At 40.0% G+C, this 20,363-nt stretch overlaps 1 protein-coding gene across 1 annotated transcript in view; it reads left to right on the top strand.

Annotated features, from left to right (window-relative positions):
• atp2a3 (ATPase sarcoplasmic/endoplasmic reticulum Ca2+ transporting 3) overlaps window positions 1-20,363 on the top strand; it is a 73,479-nt gene that overhangs the window by 25,646 nt on the left and 27,470 nt on the right. Inside the window, exons 4-8 of the mRNA XM_034683094.1 lie at window positions 1,373-1,477; window positions 3,032-3,170; window positions 13,405-13,485; window positions 13,763-13,848; window positions 14,573-15,037. Of these exons, the coding sequence (XP_034538985.1) occupies window positions 1,373-1,477; window positions 3,032-3,170; window positions 13,405-13,485; window positions 13,763-13,848; window positions 14,573-15,037 (876 nt within the window). The remainder of the gene's footprint in view (window positions 1-1,372; window positions 1,478-3,031; window positions 3,171-13,404; window positions 13,486-13,762; window positions 13,849-14,572; window positions 15,038-20,363) is intronic.

Here is a 20,363-nt window from a genome sequence, read left to right as displayed (position 1 = left end):
TCTCAGGTTGGACAGTGAATGTTTGTATGTTTGTGCAGAGTGGGAAACAGGGAGAACATTTCAAACATTATGTATCATTCTTCATTTCAAAAACCTCTAACACGGCCTGAAGATATGGACATGGGTGCTCAGGTGGAAAATTATAGCCATCATTACCACCTCTAAATGAACTGCCTGATCTGAGTGAAACATGCTCTGTGTTTGCTCCACTTCAACTGTGGAGACGCACGATATACAGGTACGACTAAACCACTGAGACAAACAGAACTACACAAACACAGTTTACTGTCTTAGGGATCAGATTTCAGAAAAGAGAAGGAAATTCATGAGCTGACTTCAAAGCAAAAATAGTAAGTAACTAGAGCATGATAGAAATGTAGTGGAGTAAAAAGTACAATAATTGTCTTCCGAATGTAGTGGAGTAAAAGTCATAAGTTCCCCCCAAAAATAATACTCAAGTAAAGTACAGATACTCAAATAATGTACTTAAGTACAGTACTCAAGTAAATGTACTGTTACTGTCCACCACTGCTAAAACCTAACCTAAAGGAAATTTACGTTTCACTAGTTAGCTCAAGTCATGGAAAAGTATGAAAAAAGTATTAAGAATTAGCCTACAATCATTGATAGAGGGTTAGCTTGTAGTGCTGAAAGCAAAGTTGAAGGAGCTAGCCAAAAATTGGTAAGCCTAAAGGTTAAACAGTTAGCTTAAAGAAATGGATACAAATTTGAAACATATACCTAGATATAAACAAATTAAAACAGATAAAACAAATGAATAAATTGAACTTAATTGCAAAAAGTTGTTCGCTTGAATAATGTGCAAACTGGTAAAATAGTCAGCTAATAGTAAGGAAACAGTTCCTTCTGTTAGCTAAAAGTAGCATAGACAGTTGAAATAGTCAGCTGTAAGTTATGGATAGAAAGTTAAAATAGTTGGCTAAAATTAATTAATGAAAAATTAAAATGGTGAGGTAAAAGTATTCAAGAACGGTGTAGTTTAAAAACACAACATTTTAAAAATCCCAGTCCAAGTATTGTTGCAAACAATATGCTGAGTTTATTTTATTGAAAAAGTATTCTATCAACATTCATGTTTACATCATCAGTGGTGATCAATACGGTCCTGTTCAGAATCCATTAAAAGAAAGACGTTAGCCACATGATGAGAAGTGTTGATGAAGGGCAATCAAAGTTTAATGACACATTGACAGAAACAGAGCTCTCTGTCTGGTTCTTATTCTACATTTCCCTCTGACAACAACCAATTACTTTTCCAAAGTTGTTTAAGAGACACCTGAAAATGAGCTCCCATGTGACATACAGACTTTAAATGTCTGCTGAGTTATACATGTTCTGTGTGTTTATCTAGGTGTTGGCCCTGTTCGAAGAGGGAGAGGAGACAACCACCGCCTTTGTTGAGCCAGTTGTCATTCTTCTTATCCTCATCGCCAACGCTGTTATCGGAGTCTGGCAGGTGAGATCCACCTTTCATCCTGTCTCTCTGTGTAAATACTACTCTCATGAGTAACACTGTCTCTCTCTGCAGGGTATTCAGATGGTTACAAAGGCTCAAAACAAACAAGAAAACTGTGAATTATAAAATTATAACCAGTTCCCTCTGTGTTGCAACAGAAATGAAATCCCTGTAAGTGTCTGCTAACATCTGCATTACTAAAAAGCATGTTTCAGAGGTTTAAAGCTTTTGGAAATGATGCCCTTGAGTCTTTGTTTTAATATATAAACAAACCAGGGAACATGCTGTTGTGAGCATACTCCCATTTTTTAAAGACATCCTTCATGAAAAATAATAAATGTATTCGGTCCAATTAAAAACAGACAAGAAAGGAAGAACTGAATACATATATAGCAGGAAAACATACAAGCAGAACAAAGCAGTGAAGTTGAAACAGTTAAATTCACAAGTGCAGTAGCTTGTAATCTTGGTTTTAAATTGACCTACAGGTTCAGTTGTGATTAGTTTTAATGTATGTTCATGATATTAATGAAAATATATTTTTATGAAGCACTTTTTTGAACTCACATTACAAAGTACTTAAAAAAGCTAAATTGTTCCGCTTTTGTCCAGCACAAAGTCATTTTATTCTAGTTAGATAATGACTATTAGACCAGTTTATGAAGAACTGATGTTTGATGGAAGTAAGTAAGTCTAGTAGTCTAAGAGTGATAGTCGAGGCATGTCTACAGACAACGTCCCCATAGTCCAGGTCAAACATGAGGCTGCAGATCTTTCAGGTAAAGCTCTCTCTTTGAAAAGTGCCTTGTAGAATAGTTTGATTAACTTCTTCTATTAACACAAATATGTGATTTATTTCAGTGTAACAACCTCAGAACTTTTAACTAGTGAAGAGGACAATATTTTGGAGCGTATAACAGACTGGGGAAATTAAAGGTTGTCTGATATGCCAACGGGGCCCTTTTTTAAACTACCTCCTAGATTGCGTGGCTGACCTTTGTGCAGGGGCCATCGCACTCCAGCCTGATATTCGTCAAATGTCCCTGTAAATGCCGAGGGTGTTTTACTGCCCTGCATTAGTAGTGTAGCGCTTAATTGGTTTAATCAATCCAAGCTGCAACGTTTATGCATAACGTCTGCCGCTTAATTTGAAAGCTACATTCAATACTGATTGTTCAATTTTTCCCCCCTTTGATATGCTTATGTCTGGCTTTGATGTCCTTTGTAGTTTATATTAAATGTTCTTCTTCAAAACTCAATGAAATCTTCTTCTAAAATAATAAAAGTAAGAAAATAAATGTAGACAGAGCAACTGTACAATTTGGAAAAGATGAAAACAGCTTATAGTTCAAAGCGGGAATGTGATTAAGAGATTTATACCCTCCAAAATGACTCTGTTTCTTTAAGCATGTTTTCCTCCTGCAGTTTTTCACTATATCATGACACCAAGTAACATTTTAACACGAATGAAGTATATGTATTGGAATCATTATCTAACAAGAAATCCTTAAATGTTCCTTAGCATAACTTTCACGATTCTGCATCTCACATCAGGAGAGAAATGCTGAGAATGCCATCGAAGCTCTGAAGGAGTACGAACCAGAGATGGGGAAGGTGTACCGCATGAACCGCAAAGCCGTCCAGAGGATCAAAGCCAGAGACATCGTCCCGGGAGACATAGTAGAGGTGGCAGGTAAGCACCAGGCCAAACTCTCGCTGTCATTCACTGGGACTAATTCATGCTCAGAAACACACTCAGCCCCTGCCGCCCATTCATGAGTCTGGAAACACTGCTGGAATATCTCTGACTGGATTACATAAGAGTCTTTTCCCTGGATGTGCAGGTGCAGGAGCTGCTGTTTGTGTGTGAGGGTCTGTGTAAGTGGCTGTGGTCACCCCGCGTATTTAAGGCCCAGTTTAATTTTCCACAGCTTTCCCCCCATTTCCCTCTGCTTTCCATGCTCTCAGTCTCACCACCTGGACACTGCTGGATGTTTGTCTGCTCCTCATTCACACTTCCCCAGGTTACACATGCACACACACACACACACACTCACACTCACGCATATGTACAATCCCCTCGCTGTGCACTCGCTCATGTGTGGGCTGCCTTTTCTAAAAATAGTCTTGCTGTCACCCTGCTTCCAGAACATCTGAGTGTGTCAGGGTTACGGAGCACACACACATGCAGAAACCAAGGAGATCAGTTCACGGTTAAAATGACACATTTTTGGAGAATGTAATCCTCGGCTGCATGTGGTGGTGAATCGGCTGAGACGGCTCAGAGTGATGTGTGGGAAAGGAGGGGAGATCACAGCGTTCATTCATGATCACAGCACGGAGAATCAAAGAGAGGGATTATACACACTATGCTGGTTACAGTGAAGCTTCGGTGATGTTCGATTTCAGCTCAAGGGTTCAAAAATGGAAATTAGATCATCCATCCAAATAACTATCACTGAGGGCTCAGACAGGCTTTCCAAGACTCCCTGCTGCAGCCAGTTTCAAACAGAGTTTTGGTTAATGTTCTTTCATGAACAGAGATATGGTGATTTAGCTGATACTCACATGTCATCCTTTACCATGGAAACCATGGCTGCACAGTAACTCATATTTTTATCATTATTGTAATATAAACACATTCAGAAAAAGACTTCATGAATTGGTTAATAAGACAATGTTTCAATACATGACAGGGCTGCATGGTTTCATTTACTCATTTGGTTAGAAGAATTAATCGTACCAGACCCCAAAGTTATCTCACATTACTGCAGAAAGAGAGAAGAGCAGTGAAAATGTTGTTGATGAAGACCTTGCGGTGACAAAGGACAGGCTATTTTTAACTGTTTAGTCAGAGGAGGCAACTTTTTATAAAACTGGAACTCTGTAAAACATGCTGAATGTAAGAAAGGACAGACATTTTTAGGTCCTTTTTAGAATTAAAAACATTGGTTATTTCATATAGTTATATACTTTTGTCCTCCTCCAGGCCAGCAACCCTGAGAGTGTGGAAGCGAACTCTGCATTATTTCTGTAGCCTAACTGATTGGAAAACGTGCAGTAGTTTCTACTGTGGTGATGTAGCGTCAGGAGTGATTTGCATATGCATGCACGCAATAACCACTCCCAATCCACTAGCTTTTCTGCTTCCTTCTCTGCTATTGCGTAGGGATGCACCAATCCTACTTTTTAGGTCCCGATACCGATATCGATGCCTGGGCTTTGGTATCTGCCAGTACTGATACTAGCCGATCCGTCGAAACATTAGCGCTGCCCATGTTGCAAGTTTCCGGCTGAGTTGTTAGCAGAAGAAGCATGACATGCACCTAAACTGCAGAGCCTCATAGTTATCTTCGATCATGCCCCGCCGGGCTAAAATGCACAGACCGGTGCTGATGACATAGTTCTATGCGTTTCTATGTTTACAACAGCCATGTGCATCTCCTAAGATGAACAGATCTGCCATATGGATCGGCACTATATATCGGCCGGTTGTCACCGATATCCGATCTAGCTTTTTGAGTCCGATCTCGCCGATATCCGATATCAGGATCGGATCGGTGCATCCCTACTAATGCGGCTTTGCAAAATCAAAAGACACATAAAACACAAGATAGTAGGAATTACACTCAGATTTTAATGTACCACTCTGAGGCATGCTGTTGGGACTGTAACACTTTAGAGTTGCCTCCTCCTGTTCAGGGTAAGATTCTGGATCATATGCAGCTTTTCCCACACAAAGGGGATAACCGGGCGGGCTGCTTAAGTATAATTTCAGTGTCCAAGGAATAATTGCTGATCAGTTTGATAAGTGTTCTTGTTTTTTTAAATCCAAATGAGATCAACATCAATGACATTGATGATCCCTCGTCACTCTCTGCCCAAAGCTCTACAAATGAGAGGGAGTGATCCTTCAGTACGTCCAACCTGATAAGGCATTGATTGAAGAGTGACATCTTGGCTCAAAAATATGCCACCAGCTCAATAAGTCACTGCCCACTGTGGTGGTATTTTGGCTTCACTTTGTTTTCTGTACAGTGTGAGGAGATAATGGAGCGTTGTCGATGTTTATACAAAGTCTTCTCGCTTGGAAGTACCATCTAGGGGCTGTTGAGTGCCGGTCAGTTTGCAAGGTCAGTTTCCCTGCCAGCTTTCTGTACTCTCTATTTATAAGAAATTTTTTATAAGAAAATATTAGCCAACTAAATGTATTAAATAATTCCCCCTCTTTGTACATAGAACTTTGTTAGGGTTACACATGTTTAGAAAAGTCAAACACACCTCCTGAGTGTGGCTGTTTGTATGACAGGTAACACTTCTTTGGAATTCAGGCTTGTTTCAGCTGGTGTCCTTATTCATACATGTGTATACACACTGCCAGACTTGGACAAGCCCACACATGTAGACAAGAACCAAAAGTACTCCTCACTCAACCCCCTCTACTATCATCTACCACCACTACCCTCATCACTGTCAACACCAACCGTGTCACCATGACAACGCCCTATGCTCATTCAGCTCATTTCTGTGACTCTGAAGTTCATAAGGGGTTTAAACCGCGTTTGTGGTGACAGTGTGGAGCAGGGACAGATATGACTTCAAATCAACCATCTGCTGTTGGAATAAAGGATTTGGTGTTATTGCTGGTTTTCAGCAACTGCTGTGGATCCAGGCTGTTTGTCTATTTGCAAGGAAAGGTGGGGCAGGAAAACAAGCCTGACACTTTTTTTAATCTGCTACGCCGTAATAGCTCAGTGTAGAAATGGAGCTCGGAGGTAGAGACATGAGGAAGACAGTGTTATCCAGTAAAAATCATAGATTACAGGTGTATGAAAGTCCCCAAACTAATACAAAATCATGGAAACAAACAAAACATATGAGAGGAAAAAATGACAAGAGCTATGAATACAATAAGATGAAATGAGATGAACAAACTGTTGACAATAAATGTTTTAATGGCCATTATTAACTAAGGGGAAATGTCATTTTAAGGTAACTGGTCAAAGATGGAATGTCTGAATGGCAGCATATTTTGCTCCAGAACTTGTATTTATTATTCAGCATTACTGAATTCCCCAAAACGTGTAAGCTTGCTATGCCATGGATGCTCATGCATACTTATACTGTCAGGGATGCCAGCTTTTGAACTATGCACTGATAAAAAGCTGAATGGTCTTTCTTCTCTTTAGAGCTGAGGACATGAGGTCCATGATTTCCAGAAAGAATGTCAATTTTTTTGCCAGACCACAAGACAGTTTTCCACTTCGCCTCGATCCGTCTTAAATGTACTCAGGCCAAGTCCCCCTCTGTCTTGATCATGTTTATATATGGTGTCCTCTTTGCATGGTACTTTTCACAGACGTTGGTTTAGAGAAGTGATTTTGAGCCCATGCAGTGAATTCCAGTAAAGAGTCATATCTATTTTTAATGCAGTGCCTGAGCCAAAAGATCATGGCCATCCAGTATTGGTTTGGGGCTTTTTCCCCTTTTTTTTTTTACAGAGATTTCTCTGGATCTGTTGCTCACACAGTCTCACACCTCTTCCCATCTTTACCTCTGAGAGACTCAGCCGCTCTGTAATGCCTCTGTAAACCCAGTCATGTTACTATCCTGTTGCAAATCCACCTGATTAGTTGAGACTATCCTCCTGGTGTTTTAGTAAGCATTATACAAGTTTCTCTGTGTTTAGTTGTCAATGTCCAAACAGTGTTGAACTGTGCTGCTTGCATCACATTTACATGAGCATATATTTTCCATAAAACCTGAAAAAAATCAGTTTCAACATTTGATAGATAGACACTTTATTAATCCCTAACAGGGGAAATTCAGGTTTCCAGCAGCATACAGTGTGTGTCGTACACAGCCAAGTACTCAAAGTTAGGCAGTATGGTAAAAAACATCAACAAGGTAAAGTGAATAAAATAAGTTAAAAGCTACTATCAGTAGTATTAATGAAGTGCACATCAGTGAGATCCGTTGTAAAGTCTTATTGCAGCCTGAATGAACGACTTCCTGAACCTCTCAGTCCTGCAGCGCATGGAGAGGAGTCAGTCACTGCGGCTGCTTTGCTGAGTGACCACATACTTGTCATGCGGGGCGTGACTACTGTTACTGAGGATGGACTTCATCATGCTCCTCATTTGGCTCTCCACCAGTTCTCCCACAGAGTCCACCCCCCTCCCCATCACTGATACACACTTCCTGACTAGTTTGTCGAGCCTGTTCCCCTCTCTTGCAGTCATGCAGTTCTCCCAGCACACAACAGCAGACAACACAGCACTGGCAACAACTGACTGGTAAAAAAGGTACAGCATCTCATTACAGACATCAAAAGATTTCAACTTCCTAAGAAAGAAGAGTCTGCTCTGTCCTTTTTTGTATGCTGCATTCGCATGCACCGACCAGTCCAGTTTATAGTCCAGGTGTACACCCAGGTATTTATAAGTGATAAGTTGTCTGCACTATTTTCAAATATTTATAGTGACTAAATGATTTACAAACCATCAAAATCTGATTTGTTAACATTTAACAGTGTCGTTACTTATTTTGGAATTGAGTTTTTTTGTTTTTTTTTAGATCAGGCTTTCATTTGAAGAGTTCATCTGACCCTGTTTTTGCTATCATGTACTCTTTTTTTTCCAACACATTCCATTGCTCCACTGAATAACCATGTATGGCTCTTTCACAGTCAGTGGAGATGTCTGCATGAAGACAAAATGTGATCCTCTGTTTTCAGACAGGGTATTAGTGAAAACTTTTAAAGAGAGCATTAAGTGCCTTAAGTTTATTTCTAAAAGAGCAATGACTGTGCTGTTCTGCCCACTGCTGCATTTTTCTAAAGTAAACACCGTCATATATTACGCTGCTTCGCTGTTTCTGACATAATCTTGTTGCTAAGCAGTTTTAAAACATGAGTAAACAGCTGAGGTGGGCACTGACTGTGCCAAACACTTCTCACACTCAGAAAGTGTGTGTCAGTGATCTACACACACACACCTTCCTGAGTGAAACATGTGAGTTATATGGTGACAAAGAAAACATGTAAATATTTTCCTTTCCTTTAGTGATTTCCCGGGCTTTCCTGTGCTGCAGATTAGCCGGCGGTTGTTCCATGGGAACTGGAAGCTGTGTGAAGGTATCGGAAAAGGACACTGCCGACCACGGGTGCTTTTGAGGAGAGAAAAGAACATAAATATATTTACTCAAGTTTCCACCACTGCTGCTGAAGCCTTCTTGTAGGTACATTCCTGGTGATGCCAGCCATGGTTACAGCACAGTTGTGATTTTGCGCCTCCACTGGAACTTTCCAGATTTTTTAGATGCAGCGGTCAGGTTGTCAAGAACTCCTTGAGGGTTTATGCATAACCTGAAGAGATGGAAACCTGCTCCAAACTATTCCAGTAGTAGTTATCCTGCATGTGAAGGGAGACCTCTTTGCCAGAATATTATGCAAGACACTCAGATTTTGATTCAAGTCCATTTTTACCAAATGGAAGAAGAACTCGGTCTGGCCAAACCAGCTGACTTCCTCATTAGTTTGAATCAAACCTTAATGTTCTCTGTCAGATTTATTCATGACTTTCAAAATTATTAATTTATTTTCATTTTCAGAAGCTGTCTGAATAATAGTCAGAAACATTTTAGATCTTTCTAATATTCCAAAGACTGTGTATCTGCACTCTGAGAGAGCAGATGGAGAGTGTCTGTGGGAGGCTGGATAGGGGAGCAGGAGTCTGTAGGTAGGCGTTTGAAAAGCCTCTCTTTTCTGCCCTCGGCCAGTCCTGCTACAGTGAACCTGTAGCCCCCAGCTGTCTCCCACACAAACACATCACATACTTCTCTCCCCCTCCGCCTCTCCCACTCTTGTTCTCTCACAGCCCATGGTTGTCAGACAGAGAGATATCGAGAAATGCAGTTATTGAAGAACAGGCTATTCAGCTAAACACTGCAGCCTCCTCTTCTCTTTTTGCTCTCTTCCTCCCAGTTACTGTCCTGTCTCGAATGACTCTGTTGAAAAGTCTTCTGAAGTCTCAGAGCGTTGCGTGAAATCATCCAAGTGAACACTCAGAAACGTATCAGTGTGGAAATACTTTAAAAAGTTTTTTGCTGTGAAGTTTGCTACAGAGGAGGTTCTGCCTGTCGGGTGTCTCCAAATGTGAGCGAGGAAGAGCAGAAATTCAACTTGATGTCCAAGATAAGTCATGTTGAAAAGGTACTGCAGATTCACTGGGGGAAGTTGTTTTCTCAGAGTAAATGTCTTATACAATAACCAGAGGAAGTACCAATACTTTGTTGATGTATCTATGTAGATTTTCCAGGTATCTGTTCTTTACCTAGTGTTAAACTCTAATTCAGAGGTCTGGATTTTAAGCATTGGAAGTATTCTGGTTCTTGTTTATAGTACAGTTAAAGTCTTAGCAAGTATTGTCCAATCAGGTATTGACTTAAGTCTATGCAGGAAAACTGTCTTTGTGGAGAGCAAAAGCAGGAGGAACACAGTCAGTGATCATGACACATCCTGGCTCCAATATCATGTCTAGTAATTATGCATGATTTATTTTTCTCCATCAACAGATATTTACATGCAAATGTAGCTAACTATCAATAAAACATGTTACTTGATCCACAAATGTTGTCACGACAGCCTTTTGATTATGACATCCAGGAATTCATCAGGAACAATCTATTGGACAAAGATTCAACAAGCATGTCAACGTTTTTTTCTTCTCATGCTGACAGAAGGCTTCTGTTTTTCCTTCTCATGAATCTGCATCAGGATGATATTCCAGCAGTGATCTTAGGCACTACCAGGTGTGCTTGATAATCAAACACTAGAGTTGTGGTACAACCACAACTCAGGTGTTTGATTATCGTCCAAATATGATGTTAAACAGTTTGGTACATTTCAGATCCTGCATTTTTTTCACTTTAACTTCAGTAAAAACGTTTAATCAGTACTTCCACTCTCCAAGAATCTGACTCCTGACAGCTATCTTTATTTCTACCAAAGTAAAGAATGTGTTTATTTTTGCCACCTTTGGTAATAAATGTGTCTTTGCAATGAGAGGACACCTTTTACTTAAAGTGATTTTCAACTCTTTCTGTAATGTTTCAAGTACAGGAACAAAAATTATGACTTTTGTCTGGAGTGTTTGAAGCATGTTCCCACTCTTCTTCTCTGAGATCGCTTTCTTTGACTTCATCAAGCCATTCATTTTTCATCAGCTGGCTTCGTCCTGCTGTTATGGAAACCCTTCTGTTAATGTTCGATGTCAGACTCTGACAAAGAGGAAGCAATAACCATTTTGTTTCGGGGCATGAGATACTTAGAATATTCTTGTTATGAAATATGAGTTTAATATTCAGGGCTTAATAAGATGACTGTTTGGCTGTGGTGGATATGATGAACTATATTTTGTAGATTTAACACAAGATTAATCTGTGTAAGTCTGGCATAGTGAACATAAGGAGGTGGTGTTTTAGAAGAACACAGGGAGCTGCAGAGAACATTAAAAAGGGGAAATAATTGGTTATTTTCAAACAGCTGTGTGACTCCGTCAAGGTTATATCGAGCTGTTGTTTACCTGCAGCTGCAGCCGGAGCTAAATCTGTCAAAGTTTCTTTGCTTAAGAATTTATTGTTTGAATACATTCAATGGTGGGTGTAAACGAATGATCACCTGCAGCTACACTTCTAAGCACAAATGGACTTTCAATGGGCAAATATATTAAAACCATTTTGTCCTCCTCACTGTCCTGCCTGCCTTACTGCTGCTAACTCCTGTACTATGGCCTTCTTGTCATTTGCTAGCAGGGATTACAGTGCTGCTTGGCAATCAGTCATTCACTCAAGTCAAGAACAGAACATCTCAGTACCAACAGCCAGGGGCGTGTCCAGAACTTTTGGACTGGGGTGGCCCATCTGTAGCTCTCACATAGGCAGGGGTGGCCATTGCATTTACAAATAAATAACATTTACCCTTTCTGTCTTCACAACCTACTTTCATTAAAGTATTAAACAGTTTCTATATTCCTTTTTTACTTTAAAAAAAACATGAGTAAGTATCATAAATCTTCTAAGCTTAGTTATTTAAGGACTTACAAAAGATGTTTTTTCAAAGTCACATTTGAGGGCAGTAATAAAGAAATCTACTGTCAGCCCTTTAACTCATCCCAAATTATAGATTTTAACAGAAACCCCACCTCTGACAAGGCAAACAGCCAATCATAGTTTAGGATTTTGGGGTGGCCCCTGTGGTGGTCAATTGTATTTCCTGGGGTGCCAGTGCCACCCTGGACATGCCACTGCCAACAGCTCATAGTCTCACAGTGGCCATTTTCTTCTGAGGTCATGCTCAAGACCAGAACAATGCTGTTATAAGGTTGCACTGTTAATCTGCAGCTATAAATTATTTTTAAACTAAGGGTGTCTGACAATTCATTATTACACAAAACAAAAACATGAATAGTGAAGTCGGGACCTAAATGGAGTAAACAATTATACAACAGCAAATGCTGTGATTCAACTAACTCAGCACTAGTAGCTTTAAGCCTCTTCCTAGCTAACGTAATCTTGCCAGCTAACATAAAAGTACATCAGCTAGGAAGTGCAGGTGATCACTGAGTTACACTCAGCATTAAAAGTGTATTGATACAGTAAACCCTGAGTAAAGGATTTATACAATCAATCAATAATTCAAAGTTAAGAGGCCATAAAAAACATCACTTGAAAAAAACACAGTACATTGTTGAGCCAAAGGAGTTGCTGTTCAAACATTTGTGTTTATTGGCAGTTGCTATGAATATAGCTGAAGGTAGGAAGTGACAAAGTTGATGTTATCGCTGAAGTGTTATCTCAAAAGGAATGGCAAAAATTCTTAGCTCACATAATGCAAGCTAAGATTATTTTATGTTATATCAACTGGATAGTGGTAAATGGAAACCTCAGCTTTTCCTTAATGTTAGCTAATTGGTTCTCAAATATGTTGTTTTTACACTGATATATGCCCTCATGTTCTGTTTCAACTGTCCCATGAGCTTTACACCCTGAGCGTGACATCAGTGTGAAATGGTCATGTGTTTATGGTGTGTTGAAATTCTGAAAAAGGGGTGGTTATCATGGTGCAGGGTAATCACATGCATCAGCAAGAACAAGAAGATAAGTCTGCACATACTCAACATGACAAGATGTTTATTGAATCATGTCCAAAGCAACCACATGAAGAAGACTTGGTGGTGTTGATTAGTTGGTAGCTTTGGGCACAAAGCTATCAAGGTTTTTCAAATTGGGTTCATGTCTTAGAAACTTGAGGGGAAAAATGGAACAAATGTAAAAAAATAAAGAGCGACTAACATAAGTAAGATTTGATGAAAAAATAACAAGCAAGATGAATACTTAAATAAACTGTATGTTTGCTGTTACTTTCACTGCTAATTGTTGTCAAGGCAAAACATGGAAGATAATGGATCACCAGGTGGACCTTGTGGTTAAGTCGTGCACCCCATGTACAGAGGCTTTAGTCCTCAAGCAGGCAGCCTGGGTTTGATTCCAAACTGAGGCCCTTTTCCAGTGTGTCATTCCCCATTCTCTCCGGCTTCCTCTCTATCCATTTCCCTGTAGTGACTCACCGGAATGACTTGATGGTGTTCCTTGATTTTCCTCATGGTAGGAGACAGAATAATGTATTCTTATCAGTACTTTAAGCGTATTGCTGTGTAAATGTTGGGATGCTGACTGGCTAAACCAAGGTAGTGAATGTTATCAACATGACATTTTCTAAACATCAGTATATAAGCAAATGTATCTGGAGCATACAATGTGGTAAGCAGTAACCCTCTGGCTAAATTCAGCTTTGCATAGCTGAGATGGTTACATTTGTGATTGTATCATGATTTATAGTTCTTTTTTGTTTGTGTGTTGTTTGGTAGTTGGTGACAAAGTGCCTGCTGACATCAGAGTGACCTCCATAAAGTCCACCACGCTGCGAGTAGACCAGTCCATCCTCACAGGTATTTCTCCTCTCATATCAGACACCAAATCTCTCTGGTTCCAGACTTTCACATCATCCAGAAAGATTTTGCGCTCTTGTTTCTTTATTGTCTGAACCAAAAAGGCCTGAGGTTATGAGTAGCTTTAGTTTCTGTAATAATGTCTGTGATCCTCTACCCTTTAAACTGAGAGTGTAACTTTGTTCAGCTAAGTCATTGTTGAAAAATACCAGTGTTATTCTATTGTCGCCCTTCCACACTAATCTTGTTCACTTCTCTGGTACAATCTTTCCTTTAGGGGAGTCTGTGTCTGTCATCAAGCACACCGACCCTGTCCCTGACCCCAGAGCCGTCAACCAAGACAAGAAGAACATGCTGTTTTCTGTAAGTGTATCCCCCTGGAGCTGGCTGAGTCATGTGTCTGCTGCCTTTATTTCTTTACTTAAAGTGTGATCTGTGTAGGGGCGTGTATTTGGCCCTTAAACTGAAGATACACACCATGCATTTTACATTTTGATGGAAACTCTCCTCTGATCTTTGTTGAGATGTCCTCTGGTTCCCTATTCGTCTCAGGGTTTAAGTTATTTATTTTTAAATCTCCAAATGACTTAGCTCATCAGTACATCTCTGACCTCATGTCCATACCCACTCGAGCCTTTGAGGTTTGCTGTTAGTTTCTTCTTGTTGTTCCCAAGACTTTGCTGAAATCAAAGGAAGAGCATCCCTTTTCAACAGTGACCCCCAAACTGTGGCACAAGCCACCCTCCATATTGTAAACCAAATCGACTTTAAATGCAGCAAAAGAGTTGTGTGGTAATTTGTTTGCTTTCTTAATGACTGTATATTTGATGTGTTTGTGGGCTTTTATATGTTTCATGTGCCTTTCATTTTTTCATACTTTAATGTACCGGGCAGCTCTTCGGCAATCTTTGTTGTTCTTAAATGTTCTACATCAAAGGGGATTGAATTGGATTGCAATTGTCTTGACACTATTGAATACATCGTTTGTTCAGAAGGATGAATTTCCTTTGGTATTGAATTTCTCTTTTTAATTTCCTGCTTCACTTCCCAGCACCAATTCCTCTCTCTTTCTTCCTTTTTCCCACAGGGCACAAACATCGCTGCAGGCAGAGCTATTGGTATTGTTGTCGCCACCGGTGTTTCCACAGAGATTGGTAAAATCCGTAACCAGATGGCTGCTACAGAGCAAGAGAAGACGCCGCTGCAGCAGAAGCTAGATGAGTTTGGCCAGCAGCTCTCAAAGGTCATCTCCCTGATCTGCATCGCTGTGTGGGTCATCAACATCGGACACTTTGGGGACCCGGTTCACGGCGGCTCCTGGGTTAGAGGGGCAATCTATTACTTCAAGATTGCTGTGGCATTAGCTGTGGCTGCTATTCCAGAGGGCCTACCTGCAGTCATCACCACCTGTCTGGCCCTGGGGACAAGACGAATGGCCAAGAAGAATGCCATCGTACGCAGCCTGCCATCAGTCGAGACCCTGGGCTGTACGTCTGTTATCTGCTCCGACAAGACAGGGACCCTCACCACCAACCAGATGTCCGTCTGTAGAGTGAGTAGAAATGAAAAATACCTTTTAGACTAGATATGAAAAAGTTACTGTGGGTGATATAGACAGACAGATTTTTCTACTCCAGTAACTCAGTTCAATTGGCTCAGGAAATTAAAGTAAATGTTTGATACCAACATTCTGTCATTTGATTGACATTTAGTTAAAACCTGCAGGGAATTTCCTCTGAAAAATTGCGACAGAGTTAATTCTATAAATGGTTTTCTGAGATCTCTCTCTCTCTCTCTCTCTCTCTCTCTCTCTCTCTCTCTCTCTCTCTCTCTCTCTCCCTCTCTCTCTCCCTCTCTCTCTCTCTTGTGTTTTTCTTTCTACCTTTTAATTCAAGTAGGGCTTAAAGAGGAATAGAAAGTCCTTGTTTACCTCTTGTCTGGCAGGTCTGAGATAGCTGATGGTGGAGTAGTACAGGCTGGCATGACCCAGCAGCTCCCAGAGCCATATCACTAGATCAGATCAGCTCAAACATAAACAGGGAAGGTTTCCAAAATGTAATACCAACTTAATGAATACAATACAGTCGGTGTTTCCTACAGATTGACGTTGTAGATAATTTCTTCCTTGTGATTTGAATCTCACTTTTTTTCTAACCTAATTTTACTGTTTAAACATAAACTACTGAATTACACATATTTCCCCCTGTGCTGACTCCTTATCACTTAAAAAAAGGGAACTGCTAAATTGAATTCTTCTCAAATGTGATTCTGTCTTCAAAACAGCAGGAAAAACCTCATGTGCGAGAGGCTTTTTCTTAACCAGGTTGGCTTAATAGCAGCTAAAAAGCCTTTAAAACAACAGCATCACTAGATCTACAGTCGGGTCCCTAAATATTGGGACATTGACACAATTCTCATCTTTTGGGCTCTATACACCACCACAATGGATTTGAAATAAAAACAAACATGTTGTTGTTGTTTAACTGCAGACTTTCAGCTTTAATTTAAGGGGTTTGTACATCCAAATCAAGGTAACACTGTAGAAATTACAACAGTTTCTATATGTGCCTCCCACTTTTTAAGGGACCAAAAGTAATGAGACAAACTAAACAATCATAAATCAGACTTTCACTTTTTAATACTTGGTTGCAAATCCTTTGCAGTCTTTTACAGCCTGAAGTCTGGAACACATAGACATCACCAGACGCTGGGTTTCATCCCTGGTGATTCTCTGCCAGGCCTTTACTGCAACTGTTTTCAGTTCCTACTTGTTCTTGGGGTATTCTCCCTTCAGTTTTCTCTTAAGCAAGTGAAATGCATGCTCAATCAGATTCAGGTCAGGTGATTGACTTGGCCATTGCATAACATTTGATTTATGATTGTTTAGTTTGTCTCATTACTTTTGGTCTCTTAGAAAGTGGGAGGCACAGAAAGAAACTGTTGTAATTTCTACAGCGTTCACCTGATTTGGATGTAAATACCCTCAACTTAAAGCTGAAAGTCTGCAGTTAAAGCACATCTTGTCGGCTTAATTTCAAATCCATTGTGGTGGTATATAGAGCCAAAAAGATGAGAATTGTGTCGATGTCCCAATATTTATGGACCTGACTGTATATCAATCCCCCAGAACCCTGTGGCCTTGTCATATAGCAATAAATAACCCTGGGAATGAAGGTCTACTTTTTCAAGCCTTCTGGTGCAGCCACTTTCTAGCAAGTAATGACTTCCCTTTCTGTGCCCTGCTTTGTTTTAAAGTGAAATTTAGACTTTGAAATGCAACCATGATATAACAGCTAAATAAATGCCATAATTTCTTGATTCATTACATCCCCTGATTGGCACCTTCACTATGTCTGTTGAGTCTCAGCTTCACTATAAATGGTAATTCACAAAGGCTTACATCAACAGTTTGAACCAAAAAGTCATCAATATTTTTGTGATGTACTTGCAGTAAACATTCTCAAGCTGTGAAATCTGAAATATCACAGGTCTTTCCTCAAGAGGAGAAGAATCACACTTCTAAAATGCTTTTTTGTTGAATATAATGTGATTGAACCTTCCTGATGCATTCCATGAAGTCAGGAAATCAAAATGCTGCTTGGCTGTTACTACACAGTGTGAAGCTTTTTGTAGCTCAAGTGGAAACTGTGGATCAAAAACAGATTGTTAGCTGCACTTGACTGCAGATATCTGTTTTATAGAGATGCATAAATTGTTGCGAGGTTACTACAGATTGGAGCTGGGTTGTCATTACGTCGGATTGCATTTTGTCTGCTTTCATTCTCCATATGAAGTGTTTATACACCGAAGCTCACTGAAGAAGGACAACAACTGAACTGAATCTGGTCTTTCTCGTATCCTACCGGTATATAGTGATTTGCTCCAAATTATATAGGAGAAATTTTGTCTGTCAATGCATTTTCAGGAGGGACAGGAGGGTGTGTGTTTGTTTATCATCCAACCACAATTTACCTGTGCAGCCTGCCCTATTATATTCTGTCCTTATGAACACTATATCCTGAAATATCCTGCAAGATTTAGCATGTAAATGGGTTATATTTAACTTGGACAACAGACACAGAAAGATCTTATCCAAAACTATTCATGAGTAATTTTTCCAGCAAATAGCCTCGCCCTTTCCTTTTTCTTTCAGTGTGTGTGTGTGTGTTTTGCTTGCTTAGAGTCTCTGCTCCAGGCACAGAGTAAATGCCAGAGCTGCTGTTTGTCTTGGCTCCTGTCTAAAACTCCACACACATGCACACACATGCACACACACCTAATCAGTTAACACCTCTTGTCCTTACATCCTCCATCTCACCTCTCACCTTTGCTAATGATCTCACAGGTTACCTGCCAGTATATGCAGGGAAGCTCCTGGGTGATGTTCAAATCTCATTGGTATCACAGGAGAGAGATCATTACGAATGGAGAGATGACAATAATAATTTAGATGTTATGCACTAGTTTTGATTGCTGAAAGAAAAATTAGAGCTGTTAAAATCTTGGAATAGTCACACATTAATCACAAAACATTGTTTTAAAGAAAAGAAAAGCTCCCTGAACCTTACATGCATTTGTATTAATTATTTTTAAAACAGAGAGACCCAATTCGATTAGGCCTAAGAATCTAATATGCATTTAGCCTAAACAGTCACAAACAGAGAAAGCACCTTCGGCAGTAGTAGTAGCAGCAGCAGCATGAAGCTCTATCCATCAACAAGCAGCTGTGGGTCAAAAGAAGCAGCAAAGAATAACTTTCTAGAAATAAATGTTAAGTCATATAAACCTAAATCCAGCAGTTATTTCTTTAATTGCTTTTTACTCATTTAGAAAATTAATTGAAAGTCAGTGTTCAGTGGAAGTGGCAGATGATAATCATTTTGTGTGGGTGCCACAGTAGCTAACCTGATAGTGTGTTTCATTAAGTCTGAGTCCTTATCACCGCAAACCCGACACTCTGCTGCACTCAGTCCCTTCTCTCTCTTTTGCCCACATTTTCTGTCTATCTTTGGCTATTCTTATCTAACAGAGGTAAAATATTCTAATCATTTTCTTGACAGTTTGCTTACTTGAAAAGTTACAGAAATCACAGCACATCTTTTTTTTTTACAGTGCCTTTGTTTCCTAAAGTAATTTATTCTATTTTTATGCAAGCAGAACTTATGACCAAAGCTGATAGTGGGGGCACTCAGACCCATTAGGATAAACTTTATAGTAGTACATATCAACACAAACTCTGGAATCCACAGCAGTGAAACCATCCTACATTATTATTCAGATATAGTATGATTTTGACAGGGTCCAACTTAATATCTCTGTCTGATCTTAAATTGATGAATTGATGAAATGGGAGCCATCTGAGCTCACGTGACTCTCAAATGGAAATGGTCAATGCTTCAGTTTGGGGAGATTGAAGACCCTGAGCATTGTCAGCAGAAAAACGCACCAACATTTCAGTAAACCAGTTCACAGCTTTGTAACCGGGCCATTAGTTTGTATGGCAACTGCACCGATCCACAGTGCCGCAGGCTGGTGCACTCAGATCTTTAAGAGTGGTTACCAGTTTGGATCTGTGAATCTTTACTTCCCTACTGTTAATCTAATAAAAACACATCCCAAGCTTTACAGTAAACCAACAAAATAAGAGTATTGCCAGATATCCTAAAAATAAGACTTGTGCAACAACACTACTGTATTGTGATAACAATATGAAATGTGATTTAGACAATATCTTGGTTGGAAACATATCAGTCTTCTATGATGTGATTATTGTAGATGATCATACTCAGTAAGAATGACTTTACAGTTTTCCGTGTAATCCCACTTTTACTGTTGCATCTTCATAGTCAAGTCCAAGTCATAGTTTTTAATCACATGTGGTGTTGATATTGAAAAGACTGTCGCTGCAGGAGCTGATAGTCATTTAAGTCTACAATCCAGAAAAAACAGAAGAAATACTGTGAAATCTTCTTCATGCTTTCTTTTTCTCTGAGAATGCATTTGCTGTTTTGAAAGAATGCTGTTAGCACCAGAGGACTGCATTTTCTACACAGCACATTTGTATTCAAGCACTTCACAGTAAAGCTCCTCCCTCCTCTTTGCCCTGAGTTGACTCGACTTGTAGCATGTGTGTGTATGTGTGTGTGATTAATGCGTAGCAGCAGGGAGTTCCCTTTTGCAGGAGGGACATGGAGCAGTGATCTCACTGCAACCCTGAAATCCTCTCAGACGAAAAAAAGAGCGAGGCAGGCTGACGCGAGTAAATATTGACCTTCTGCTTCCCTCTTTACTCCCTGGCCGGCTGCTCTCTGCTCTCTGGAGGGAGATAAGGGGCAGGCACACACTCATACAAAGAAAATCAAACTTCCGCTTTGCAGTTTTTTTTCATCATGGTGTTTCCTGGAGATAGTAATTCTGGTTGTTGCTTAACTCTTTCCATTTCATGCATGGACCTCTGTTTTATGCAGAAATATTTGAATTCCCCACATTAATGTTTACCCAGGCTTAGACATCTGTGATTATTCTTTGCGCTGCTCCATGTGTCCCCCCTGCCTCAGGGGTTGCCCCATATATCCACAGGATTTCCAGGGATTCCCCTCTGTTTCCTACTGACAGTGACTATGCACTTCCCCCTTTCGCCCTCCACAAATACACACAAACTGGAATAGAAGTGCACACACATTAAGAGGGTTACTCCTCATTAATCCCCACATAAGCTCAAATAGAGCTAACTGTAGGAACACAAACTTGTGCCACTACTGCCGCCTCACATGGATCACACTGTGCCTTGTTTCCTTGGAGACTGCAGCGGATTAGATAGTGAGGGAAAACTGACCTCAGATGAAAGGACAGGCTTATTTTGTTCCCCCAGCCTTGCT

This window comes from Notolabrus celidotus, chromosome 5 (genome assembly GCF_009762535.1).
Source record: "Notolabrus celidotus isolate fNotCel1 chromosome 5, fNotCel1.pri, whole genome shotgun sequence".
In the NCBI taxonomy this organism is placed as follows: domain Eukaryota; kingdom Metazoa; phylum Chordata; class Actinopteri; order Labriformes; family Labridae; genus Notolabrus; species Notolabrus celidotus.
The sequence above is the reverse complement of the archived record's forward strand: the minus strand, read 5'-3'. Positions and strand labels throughout refer to the sequence as shown.